General features: G+C 43.4%; 1 protein-coding gene across 2 annotated transcripts in view; it reads left to right on the top strand.

The window, feature by feature from the left end:
- Nucleotides 1-14,177, top strand: part of LOC141140175 (uncharacterized) — a 323,779-nt gene that overhangs the window by 62,723 nt on the left and 246,879 nt on the right. For both annotated transcript variants that reach the window (XM_073627054.1, XM_073627053.1), the window contains exon 5: nt 832-945. In XM_073627054.1, the coding sequence (XP_073483155.1) occupies nt 832-945 (114 nt within the window). The remainder of the gene's footprint in view (nt 1-831; nt 946-14,177) is intronic.

A 14,177-nucleotide genomic window follows, 5' to 3' on the forward strand; every position in this document is an offset into this window, starting at 1 on the left:
ATGCCCCTCCTTACATTGGTGATCAGTGGAAAGAAGAATGCCCCCTTTTACATTAGTTATCAGTAGTGGGAAGAATTCCCTCTTGTATTGGTTGTTCTTCCTTCTCTCAGTGTGCCAAGGAAAGGCGTAACTGATGTGGCGCACCAAGTAGAAGATCTAGGAAAATGTCCCAGGTGCTTGAACCTAGCAAAGCCTAATGACAAAAACTGTGGGGTGTGCATGGGATGTTGATAGGGGCCAGAAAGCTTTTTATACTTCATAAAATATGAAGTAATCTCTCCTTTCTCATTTTTTTTTTTTTGGTCTGTAAAGATTAAACATAGCTATGCATATAAGGCAGACAGCAGTAGCATAATCTAGCAGTAGATTTTACTGTAATAATCACAACAAAGGGGTTGGATTTGGATGAAAGGCTGTCATCATTCAGAGATCAAGACAAAATGAAGTGGATCGGAGTTCATTGGTTGATCTTGTGTGAAAAAGTCTTTATCCAGCAATATAAATGTAATAAATAATATAATATAATGTATCTAAAGCTGAATTCCAGGTATGATTTGTATTGCAAAGTTACATAGGTCCAGCTGGATCTTTGTAGCTGAAGCAAATGTAAACCATCCATTGACATACATATACACTAATCATGACAATTTGTGTAGGCATATACTAGAAAAGCAGGTTTATTTGTTCACATTTTATTTTCTATATTTGTCTTGCAAAAAAAAAAAATACAAAGAATGTAAATGGACATTATACAGTTTTATACAAGTTACAAAAAACTTTTTCTTATGACATTAAACATTGATGTAATAAACCCCTATGTTTCTTTACTAGTTTTTCATCGACAGAATTCACCACTTAGTGCAGAGTAAATACTTGAATATGCTGAGGTGGAAGAGGTTCTGTCGTCACACTAGAGCCATGGAGGAGTGTTACCCTCAGTACCAGGTAACTAAAGAAATTTCAATGTGTTGTAGGCGCACAGTTTCTTTGATGACCCATTTCCATTGCTACAGTTTTTAAGATCTTGCTTACAGTGCGCGTAGTGGGAACTCGTGTTCCCACTTGCAATCTTTTTGGGGCAATTTTCACGCTATTGCCCGTGTCACTTGACTGGACTTCCCTATGCACGTTTGTCGCTCTAAAAGAAACTCAGGGACCACATTTTGGCCCTGAATCAGGCGCGAGTTTACACATGTGTTTTGCAGTCATTCTCGCGTGCTTTTTTGTGCGACAATCACAGCAAAATCACACCATATTTGGAATGACTTTCAGGATAAATGGCATCCAAACGTGTTGCGGATTTTGCCACGATTTGGAATCGTGGGCAGAATCGCGCCGTTTGTGCTAATGATTCTTAATTGCCCAAATGAGAACAAGGCCTTAAACACTTGAGTTTTGCACTCTGCTTTGATTTCTTCAGATTGCAAGTGTTTTGCTTCCAATTGACGTGCTGGATTACACTGAAAACCTTGAAGGTGGGTTTTCTAAAAATCAAGGAGAAAAAACTGCAGGCTGTATTATACTGAACCACAACCCATATAACACACAGAACCTGCATCATTGAATATACACAGTATATGCCCCTTACTTTGCTGTTCCCATGTAGTTTAATTTCTTAAAGTGGTGTTCCGGCCGAAATTATACTTTTTAAATAAAAATACCCCTATAATACACAAGCTTAATGTATTCTAGTGAAGTTAGTCTGTAAACTAAGGTCTGTTTTGTTAGTTTATAGCAGTAGTTTGTTATTTTATAAACTTACAGCAGGCCGTGGCCATCTTAAGTGTGGGAATCTGAAACCAGACTGTATTTCTTCCTGGATCTCATCCTTGCAGATCTTGCACATGCTCAGTGCAGCACAAGCAGTGTAATAGGTTTCAGGTCAGGTTTCCATAGCAACGACAGTGTCAGAGGAAGTTGCCGCCCCTTCCCAGAAGGCATTGCAAGCAGGAAATGATGCGATGGGCCACGGCCAGGGAGGAGGAAGTGAAAAATGAATACAGCAGATATACAGTAGGTGCTGAGAAAAAAAAAAATTTAAAATATCCAATTCGTTTACAGTGCACAGTTTAGTGAGGGATGCTGAAGACTTGTAAAAGTGGGTGGAACTCCACTTTAACATCTACAAGCAAGCTGCTACAGTGGAAATGAGCCTGAATCCGAGTCAGCACTGACAGTCTGAATTGCTCTTATATATTTTGTTATTTTTGCTTTCACATGGAATAAATATTAGGTGAGCTATGCAGAACAAGTATGAGGTAATTTGTGAAAATAAAATTTACATAAGGATCTAGTAGAAGTCTTCCTGAATAAACCTCCTCAAAATGTACCTTAATTTACAGGAAAATAGATTACTTTTATCTTTAAAGGTAAATTCATTTTCATGGGAAAAAATAGCAAATAAATTACCTTTCCTTTTCACACTACAATTTTTTGAAAAATTCAATCAGAATGGCAACCTGGAGGTATTCTGTACACAGGTGGTGTACGTAACCCCCTCCCGCCCCCCCCAAGAAATGTCATTCCCTGCTTGTGTGATTGGCTTACTGATTTTTCCCAGAGTGAAATTCAAGTCTGATTATAGGTATCCTCTGCAACTAGGGTTGCACCGATACTGTTTTTTTATCGGCGAATACGAGTACCGATACTTTTGGTCAAATATTCGCTGATACCGAATACCGATACTTTGTGGTGCGATATGCATCAATACAAAACAATTGCCGCAAATCGCACTGCAAAAAACTGTATACGTTTTGAACAGGAACGCGGTGTAATTTCTGTCCGAAGTAGGGCAGTTTAAATTTTTTTTAGAACTCACAGTACATATGTGGCCACATGCAAAATAATCTATATAGGTGTCCCAGTCCTCCGATTGTAGCAAATCAGGGCCGCTAGAGGCGCTCACAGGGCTGGAGGAGAAGTTGCGGGACCCCATTGGTATAGAACGGAAGTGAAGTCAGCTTGAGGGCGGACTGCCTCTAGATCTCCTCTAGCCCTATAAGCACCAGAGGACCGGGACACCTATGTAGATTATTTTGCATGTGGCCACATATTTACTGTGAGTTCTAACATTTTTTAAACTACCCACTACAGTATATGGTGCTTTAATCCCTTTCTATGAACACACACACAGGAGTGGTAGGAGAAATCACATTTGATTCAGACAGGAATCGCATGCGATTCTTTGCAGTGCAATTTTCACCCATCCATCCTGTATTGATGCAAATCGCACTTTAACGTATCGGTCTCGGTATCAGGAGCATTTGGGTGAGTATAAAAGGAAAAAACCGCGCTAGATCCAAGTAACAATAATAATTAAAAATTAAAAAAAATATATATATATATTTGGGCAAGTACCAATACTCGTGCAAATGCTTGGTATCGGCACCGATAACGGTATCGGTGCATCCCTATTCGCAACAATAGATTCATTTTTGGTGAGATACTCCCAAGGGTTAATTACTTCTAAAGGGATGCAAACCCTGCAACATTCCTCATTAGAACACTGCAAGTGTATCAGCTGATTAAAAATGAAAAAGTCACTCCCATTCAGATTCACTCTGTACATCACTTAGACAACAAACATTGGGGGGCGTGACCGGATGGAGACCTGAGAGGTCTCCTTGAAGAGCTTCTGCCATCCTGGCACCATCCTTGGGTTTTTTCTCACTCCACTGCCCCTGGCTTACCTTCTACATAGCCTCTGGAGCGTCCCTGCTTGCTGCAGCGCTGCCTGGGGTACTCACAGCGGCGCTCCTACGTGCGAGGCCCAGTGTGGACCAGGACTCCTGCTCCAGCATCCCGTGCAGCGGCCATCTTGCTACTCGCATCTGCCAGCCACCGCTGTTGGCCACTCCTCCAGAGCCTAGCCCACCTCCCAAACAGCTCCCGAGGCTTCCACAGTCTTCAAGAGTGCCACCCTGGGAAAAGCAAAGTGACAGAGCGGGCCGGGAATACAGCTCTGGGACCACGTGTGGTGGCCATCTTGATTCTTTCTCCTGCCAGTCATTGCACTCCCCCATGCTCGGCTCAGCTCTTCCTCCGGAGCTGACAGGCAGGTCAGTGTAAGGGCAGCTGAAGTGACGCTCCCCTGATAGATAGAGAGAGCTGCAACTCCAGTCCTTCTGCATAGGGTGGCACTACTTATCCTCCTATGGCTGCCATTAATCCTCTGTGCTCTCCTTGCTCTGGCACACTCCCCACACAGCCTGCAAGCGTGTCCCCTGGGGCTAGGGCAGAGGCCCCCAACTCCGGTGCCAAGTGTATCTGCCAGCTGCCTTATCAGCAATCTCCCTCAGCTTCCCTGAACTTCCCATAAAAGGCTTATCCTTCATAGTGACACTGCGGCTTTCTTGCCTTTTGGTGGGCTCCTGGATGCCTTCAAAACGTCGATCCACTGCCTCGCAGCCACCCAGGGGGAAGACCATGGTTGCAGCTGCAACTCCAGCTCCACAAACTGACCCTATTTTACTTCAGCGGCTTCTGGCTTTACTGGCAGACATGGAGGTCAGGCCCCCTGCAGCGACCTCTATGTCCCCCTTGCCCCCATCTCCTACTAGTGACACAAGCATGATCTTAGCGCCGATTGAAAGCAGCAGAACATCCCTATTGGTCAGGATTGATCACCTGGCAGAAGAGTGCAACCTCATCCAGAATAACCTAGACAAAATGCGGGGGCGCATCTCGGAGTCTGAGACTCGGATATCGGAGGTGGCGGACCGCAGAGGGCAACATTCGGACCAACTCACAAAATTGCAAAGCACGGTAACATTTTGGGGTTAGAAGATATATCCCCTACATATGTGGCTGAACGTGCTCATCGAGTTCTCATGGGTAGACCTATATCGGGACCCCCCTCGCCCTTTCCTTGTACACTTTCTAAACTACTGTGATAGAGATCATATACTTTCGGAAGCCAGGAACCATCCAAACCTACAGCACGGTAATGCACACATCATGCTGTTCCCTGATTTCTCCCCAGAGCTTAAAAAAAAGTAAAACCTTCACGGATGTGTGGCGCAGATTGCGAGACCGCAACATCAAATACAGAATGCTTTACCCTAGTCACCTATGAATCCACCATGAGGACACTACAAGATTTTTCGACACTCCAGCAGAAGCTGATGCCTGGCTCACCATGCTGCGATGAGTTGTGTTGTGCTGCTCTACCACATGATCCTGGGGGTATACTATGCAGCTTGTTTCTACTGAGCTATGGAAGTACCTTTTGGTCTACGCAAATGCTACCTATTTGCTTCTAGTAATATGCTCCTCATCTCACTCTATGGGGTCTGGAGTGTTACCTACTAGCTACTGAATAGCCTGGAACATGACTTCAGCGCTCAGATGTCACATTCCAGAAGGTGGACAGGTTCCCACTTTTCCTTACCCAAGAGCTGCTACACCAAGGGAGCAGTTCTACAGAGACACCATTCTGTTCTTGTTCACTGAAAGTACTTGCTGCCTTCCACCTTTGGAGTTTTTTTTCCCTCCCCCAGAGGAGGAGGATCTTATTGGATCTCGTTGCCAAAGAAGAAGTTCTGAAACAGGATTTGGGTATAAAACTGGCCTAGTTTTTTGTTGGGGTGCTTTATGATCAGTAGGGAGTTTAACATTTTTTATGTTTTGGTTTGGTACGCTCTACAGCCACTGAACGATTGGTTCGTTTGCTATGCTATAATGATACTCATTTTCTTCAGGGCTGACCTACTTGCTTTCTCTTTCAGGTCTTCAATGGGCTGAGGCCCCTCATTTATGTGTTACCTAGTTACTTTATTATATGTCCCAGATGGCTATGGAACTAAAACTTGTCTCTTGGAACGTCCGGGAACTAAATGACAAGATTAAGATAGTTTTGATATTCAAGTACCTAAATCATCATAAACCGCATATTTTGTTCTTACAGGAGACTCATCTCCTGGGAAACAAAATTCTAGTCCTCCGAAGGCCCTGGGTACAACAGTCGTTCCATGCAACTTACTATAGCTATGCCAGGGGAGTGGCTATATTACTGGCCAAGTCCCTTGCATACAAGGTCATTCAGTTAGTGATTGACCTGGAGGGTCGGTATATTATTCTCTTGTTGGAAATTAAGGCCATTGTGTATGCTCTGGTCAATGTATATGTTCCTCCACCTTTCAACCAGCGGGTCTTGTACAAGGTGTATGAAAAATTGGCCACTATAATTCTCCAGGCTCTATATAGCGGGAGATTTCAATTCCACTTTAGACCCATCTTTAGACTCATCTAATTCTAATAGAATATATACGCCTGATTTACTACGCTGGGCACAGGCCTTTAATTACACTGAAATTTGGAGATGGAGACACCAAAAAATAAGGGCCTACTCCTTTCACTTAACTACTCATAAATCGGGATCTATGATTGACCTGGTCTTTGGCAAAACCTGTGCTCTGACGGTGGTGGGGGAGGTCTTGTACTTACCTGCGGGCCTCTCTGATCATGCTCTTCCAGAGGTTAAGTTAGTGTTGTTGAACAGGTGTGAGAAATGCTGGCGCCTAGCAGCTAAGTGGTTACAGCACCCCAAGGTTGAGGAGATGGTTTCCCCTAAATTATAACAATACTGGGACCTCAATGAGGGCTTCACCTCAACCCATGTGGTCTGAGAAGCTTTTAAGGCCAATACCAGGGGAGAGTACATCTCAGCTATCAAAGCGGTCAGAACTGAGATGTCCTCTCAAACGCAACAGCTTGAATCCAAGGAAACTGCAGCTGCAGAGGCTTTTTCTGACTCCCAGATTCCTGATCATTTCAGTCAACTGGCTGGGGCGAGAAGAGCTTTGTCTCTCCATTTTACATCGGCCACACACCTGGATCTAGGTTCATTGGCTGGAAGGATCTTTGAGTCTGGAAATAAGAATAGCAAACTTCTGGCAAATTTGATTGCAGACTCTGAAATGCAAACGGTGGTGTCTGAAATGTGTTGCTCAGATGGCAGGGTCGTCTCTGATTCCGATCAAATCTTGAATGAATTCAACATTTTCTATGAAAATCTCTATACAGCACTCCCCAGTTGGCCCAATGAGCAGCTTGCAGAGTATCTACAGTCCTTACATTTACCCACTCTATCTCAGGAGGACTATGAGTTCTTGAATAAGGATTTTACTACCAAAGAAATAGAAGCGGCAATTCGCTTGTTTCCCGGCAGCAAAAACACCAGGCAGAGACGGCCTTCCTGGTGAATGGTACAAAACGTATAACATCCTACTAGCGCCTAAACGTTTACAGGTTTATGCTGATTGTAAAAAACAGATGTCCTTACCCCCTTCCATGTACCAGGCCCATATTGTTTTAATCCCTAAATCTGATAAGGATAAACCCCAGTGTGCCTCATCCAAGCCGATTTCTTTACTGAATTATGACTTAAAGATATTAACCAAAATACTGGCAACTCGGTTGCAGACGATTCTCCCATCTTTGGTCAACATCGATTAAAACTGGGTTTATATCAGGAAAATCAATGGATATCTACTTACGCAGAGTATTCACTCACCTGCAGTTGCCTTCTTCTGAGAGTTCCACTAGGGTACTGGTGGCATTGGATATAGAGAAGGCATTTGATTCGGTGGCCTGGCCTTATATGTCCTTAGTTCTGGAAGTCATGGGATTTCGGGTTAAAATCCGTAAATGGATTGAAATTCTATATAGGTGCCCGACAGCACGGGTTAAACTGGGTGGCATCCTCTCATCCCCCTTCACAATTGGCAGAGGTACGAGGCAAGGTTGCCTGCTGTTACCGGCTCTCTTTGCCCTGGTGATGGAGCCACTTGCCTCAGCACTTAGACAAGCAAACATGGTCAGGGGCATTCAGGTTGGCTCAGTGCATGAAAAATTAGCCATGTGTGCGGACGATCTTATCCTTTTCCTGAATGACCCTGGCCCTTCTCTTCAAGAAGCTCTTGACATTCTCTCCAGGTTCACTGACTGCTTAGGACTCAAAGTCAACTGGGACAAATCCCAAATATTGCCAATTGACACTACGGCAAAATCTTTGGAGGAACCCAATCTCCCTTTAGTATGGACCAACAAAATTAAATACCTGGGAATCTACATTTCCTCATCTACTACTGATTACTATACATTGAATCTAGCTCCATTGATACAAAATATGAAAGCTAGACTGAAAGCGTGGGGCCATCTCCCCCTTTCCCTGATTGGGCAAATTACGGTATTTAAAATGAAGCTCTCAACTGCTTTTCTCTATGCTCTTAGACATTCCCTTGTGTGGATACCCAAAAAGGTTTTCCGCTTAATAAATACTACCCTGCTTTCCTTTCTCTGGGGCACAGCCCAGCTGAGATTTGAGCTGATGGTGCTGCAGAGACCTTGGAAGGAGGGAGGTTTGGCTTGTCCTGACCTGCATAAATACTTCTTGGCGGCCCAGTTGTTGCACGCATACAATTGGTTAGTGTCTGAGTCCAACGCAGCAGTGGTTCTGGAAGCAGCCTGTTTTGGTTACTATGAGGCATTGCGGAACTTAATCTACCGTGAACCCTCTGCACCTGTTTACCTGATGGTGGCTATGAGGACTGTCCTGAGGGCATGGTCAGTGGCTCTTTCCCTGCGCCCCATGCCTTCTGGACATATTTCACCACATAATCCCCTTTGGTTTAACCCGTCGCTGTCGGAGTTCGTGTCAATACCGGATCCTAGTATTTGGGCACTTAAAGGTATCAAATATGTAGATCAGATTTGTACTGAGGGACAATTGCAAACCTTTGATGGGTTAAAACAAAAATATGACCTGCCTAACTCTTATCTGTTTAGGTTTTTGCAGTTTAGGCATGTTTTTACTACTCAATTTGAAAAATTCTCAAGTGGCTTTTTATACTTCGACTTTGGTGGACCTATTTAGAGACGAATCTATGAACAAGCCTTTGTCCAACATTTACAAGGATTTGTTGCCTAATTTACATACGGGACTTGAAACTCTTAAGGCTAAATGGGTGGAAGACTTCCCTGCCCTGCATATGTAGGATTTGGAAGAAGTGTGGGAACGTTCCTTCACACAATTAGTTTCTGCAAGGGATAGACTAATACAGTTTAAGATTATGCATAGAGTGTATTACACACCCACAGGTTTGCATAAAATATATCCGTCTATCTCAGCTTCCTGCTGGAGGTGTGTTGCACCATCAGCAGGTTTTATTCATGTATTCTGGACCTGTCCCTAAATAAAAAAAATTTGGAAAGAGGTCACTACGGTCATTTCCACTGTTACCACCAACCAGATCCCACTGACGGTGGAGGTGTGCCTGATGGGTCTTGTCGACCCTCTGACTCATAGTCGTGCAGTCAGAACTCTCCTAGGATTATTAGTCTATTATGCCCGCAAGGCCATAGTACTCTGGTGGAAATCCTCTGCTGCACCATCTGTTAATCTTTGGAAACGGTTAATTAACTCTGCCCTCAAATTGTACAAGGCCACTTACTTGTCCAGAAATCCGTGCACTGTATATTTACATGTTACTTTTTAATGCCACTAAGAAAGCTATAGCTGGCTCTTGAAGTCCCCGGTGTTGAGCTTTTCTTTGCCTAAATGGGACCATAATAAATAAAAAAAACTGTCAGCCTTTTCATTAGAGATTCATGAGAAAATCCTTAAAAATTGATCTCTGTTGATATTCTTCTCCTGACAAAATCATAAACTATGTAAGTGCCTGTACTGTTCTTGGGATTTATTTGCCGTTATTTGGTATTTATTTATGTATAATTGGGTTTATTTATTACTCATTATTTGCTTACTTGTTTTGTTTATTGGGTTTTGTTTTCCTTTCCCCTTCTGATCCTGTTCTTGCCCTCCCTCCCTACTCTACCCTACCCTCTCTCTACCAAACTTTTCTTCTCTTTCTTTTCTTTGATTTCGTTCTTCTCTGATACCGTACTTTTGTTTTTTAGTTTTTCCCCCCTTCTTTACTGTATGTTTGATGGTTTCCGGATGTACCTCCTGTGTGTTCTTCTTGTAATAAAAAAATTTCAATAGATGTAATTGAACAAGAAAATAAAGTTGACTACATCTAAAAAGAAAACAAACTGACGATATTATGTTGCTAATATCTTCATCCATTGTCACTTTCCCCAATTTCCAAGCTCTCTTAACGCAATTCTCTGCTGTGTCAGGACTGAAGGTGAATCATAAGAAATCACAGGCTTTAAATTTGTCTCTAGATGATCAGACTGTGCAGAGAAACTTTAACTTTAGTTGGCAATCTGACTCTCTGCCCTATCTAGGAATCCGCCTAACCCTGTCCCTGTCCACTATCTACCAAAAGAATTATCCTCCTATCTATAAGCAACTAATAACAGATTTGGATCTGTGGCTCACGTCTCCACCTTCTTGGCTCGGTAGATTGTATGCTATTGAAATTAATATCTTACCCAGGCTCTTAAATGTGTTCAGAACCTTACCGGTTGCAATATTTCCTTCAGACTTGTTGAAGTTTGAAAATAAGGTCTTGTCATTTATTTGGGGAAACAAGAGACCCAGGGTAAACAACATACATTGTATACCCCCAAACTTAGGGGTGGCCTGGGAGCCCCTAACCTTTTGAAATACTTTCAGGATGCTCAAATAGCTCAATTGATTCATTTTCACACCCACAAATCTTTTCTCCCATGGATATCTATAGAATCCTACCTGTGTCCTTCCAAGCCAATCAGTCACTTAATGTGGCTACCACTAAAGATAGGCCTCCCATACTATGCCCTACTTTATCCTTTTCACTGAGCTTGTGGGACAGACTGTGCACCTTACATAAATTCAAATCTGCCCACACTCCCCCCGACCCTTTATTTCTCAACCCACAGTTTACCCCGGGTCTCACCCTATCTGTGTTTTAATAGTGGCAAAATAAGTGCTTTTTAAGGATTGCAGATGTGTCCAAGGGTGACAGAGTTCTATCCAAACAATTATTGAAAGAGAAATACCAGTTTCCTGATATGGAAATCTACTGATACACACAACTTTCTCACTTCATCACTTCCCTACAACGCAAGAGTGACCTGTCCTGCATGACTGCTTTGGAATCTTGCAAGAATTTTGATAAATGTTCTGGTAATATTTTAGCATTGTACTCTGAATTAATGTCTTCACTAACAAAATTGCCTTATATGATAAAAGTGGAAAGTGATTTAACTGTAGAATTGAAACAGGTCAAATGGTACAAGATAGCGAGCTACACCTCAAAATCTTATATAAATACATCTATCATCGAAGCTAACTATAAAACAATATATAGACGGTACATGATCCCAACTAGGTTGGCCTCATTTGTTCCAGGAGCCTCTGCATTGTGTTTCCGTGGTTGCGCTCAGGAATGCACACTTTATCAAGTATGGTGGACGTGTCCGAAAGTAAAGCGTTATTGGACATGTATCTGTAATTTTATTTATTCCCTGACCCAAGCGAATCTTAAGAAATCTCCGCAACAAGCTCTATGGGGCTATCCTGTGCTAGAGGTTCCGAGACATGTGAAAAGGTTGATTTTCCTTTATATTTATAGGGACGCAAATTACCATTGCACGATCCTGGAAGTCAGCTATTGCCGCACTTGATATGGTCAAAGCTAAATGAACTTGGATCGTGATAAATAAAAGACTTTCTGCACTTCTTAATGACAAAGTGAAGTTGTTTGAAAAGGTTTGAGACTTCTCGGCAAATGTCTAGTGTTGTTATTTTTCTTAGAAAATGGATGGATGGTTACTTGGTTCTAGTCCCTATATTATCTTTCTTTTTCTTCATCTTCTGGAGAGGTTGCCTGCTGCTCTGTTGCAGCGTACCAGGCAACACAGCACCTGTGATTTGGACGGGGTGAAGCGATGGGGGGGACCCCTCGCTAGAGATATTCTTCCTGTTTGCCAAATTTTGGCTGGTTTGCTCTGTCTCAGATTGACACATTGGATTGGAAAAACATTTTACACATGTTGACTGAGGCCAGCAGGGTACCATTAACTTGGTGTTACCTTGTATGCCTGCAGATTTTGCACTTGTTGGCTCTAACGTTTGAAGTCACATAAGCTCATTTGTATGTCATTGCCTGAAAACTAAGTTGTGCGATTTGATTTGCATTTGCTTTGCCTCCCTTTTCATATGATGTGTTCTCTATTTCTTACTCTTTCTATGTAAAGGAGATAGTTGTACTCATGTGTCGATTTCACTATGTTTTGTATACCCCCTTTTTATTGGAAAGTAATAAAAAATATTGTAAAAGAACCACTGCTCTAGAAAACAATTGCAAAGAAGGGCATACATTTTTCCTATATTTTCCAGTCTGTCCCATGCAATATTTTTTTTTTTTTAAATCAGGTAATTTTTATTATCCAGCTTTTCAAAAATCAAATAAACAATAACAAAAGAGTGCAGAAGGAAAAAACAGCTAACCACAAAAATAAACAAGAACACAAAAACACAAAGGACTTCACATACTCAGTACATGTATTGAGAAAATACGCAAATAGGCCCCTTTCACATGAGGCGGACTCCGTTTCTACGGAGCCCGCCTCGGTCCGCCGGCTCAGCGGGAGATCTGTCCGTTGATCTCCGCTGAGCCGGCGGATGACAGGTCCCTCTCTGCTCACTGAACGGGGAGGGGCTTGTCAGGTGCCGCTGCCGCCTATGGAGGGATCGGAAGAAAACGGACAGCGTGTCCGTTTTCGTCAGATCTCCCCCGATCCGATCCGCCAGCGACGGACCTGGACGTAGGGCCATCCGTCTGCTCTTCAGCGGATCGGACCGGGTTGGATGTCAGCGGACATGTCTCCGCTGACATCCGACGCTCCATAGACTAACATGGAGCACCCGTTCAGGTCCGCCGTCAAAACTGACAGGCGGACCTGAACGGTCCAATCGTGTGAAAGGGGCCATAAGTGTGTAAAGGAATTGTACATAGGGTATGACTCAAAGAATGTGCAGTACACTAAGGAAGTCCAGTATAAAGTGAACGACATAACTCCACTACCAACAACACTTTAGATCAGGCATGTCCAAAGTCCGGCCTGCGGGACAATTGCGGCCCGCGTTCGGGTTTAATGTGGCCCCCCCTGGTAATTTGGATATATACTGTATTTATCGGCGCTGCCTTAGAGGGGACAATGCCGACAGATTACATACAGGAGAATCTCCTGTTTACTTGGTGGCCTCTGTAGGAAGTCCCATTTCCTGGGCTGCCATTGGACAACTGTTCTGTCTATCATAGGAGGCGGGACTTTGTATTAAAGAGGCCGCCGTGTAAACAGGAGATTCTCCTGTATGTAATCTGTTGGCGCTTGTCCCACTCCCTCCCTGTCCCTTCCGAGGCTGCAGATGGGCATCATTTGGGCTGCACTGATGGCAATGGTGAGGCTGCATTCATGGCAATGTTGCTGCATTCATGGCAATGGTAAGGCTGCAATGATTGCAATGGTGAGGCTGCATTCATGGCAATGGTAAGGCTGCATTCATGGCAATGGTAAGGCTGCATTCATGGCAATTGTGAGGTTGCATTCATGGCTATGGTGAGGCTGCATTCATGGCAATGATGAGGCTGTATTCATGGCAATGGTGAGGCTGCATTCATGGCAATGGTAAGGCTGCACTGATTTCAATGGTAAGGCTACATTAATGGCAATGGTGAGGCTGCATTCGTGACAATAGTAAGGCTGCATTCAAGGCAATGGTGAGGTTGCATTCATGGAAATGGTGAGACTGCATTCATGGCAATGGTGAGGCTGCATTCATGGCTCTGGTGAGGCTGCATTCATGACACTGCTGAGTCTGCATTTATGGCACTGGTGAGGCTGCATTCATGGCAATGGTGAGGCTGCATTCATAGAAATGGTGAGGCTGCATTCATGGCAATGGTCAGGCTGCATTCATGGCAATGGAGAGGCTGCACTCATGTTCTTTATTTTTAAAATTTTATTTTTTCCTGAAACTTCCCTCTTAAAGTGAAGGTGCGTGTTATACACCGATAAGTACGGTATATCCAAACAACACGCCTAAGCTCATTCTTAGTCCTGAGCGGCGGTTGGGGATTTGTTGGGGCCACAAAAGATATATATATATATATATATATATATATATGCATGAGCTCATCTCCACACACAGCCACAAAGGAAAGAGAATTCTTGCTAGGCAGTGTATTAGTGCTCGGAAAATGGTCGGCCCTCACGCATGTTCA

This window comes from Aquarana catesbeiana, linkage group LG04 (genome assembly GCF_042186555.1).
Source record: "Aquarana catesbeiana isolate 2022-GZ linkage group LG04, ASM4218655v1, whole genome shotgun sequence".
Classification (NCBI taxonomy): domain Eukaryota; kingdom Metazoa; phylum Chordata; class Amphibia; order Anura; family Ranidae; genus Aquarana; species Aquarana catesbeiana.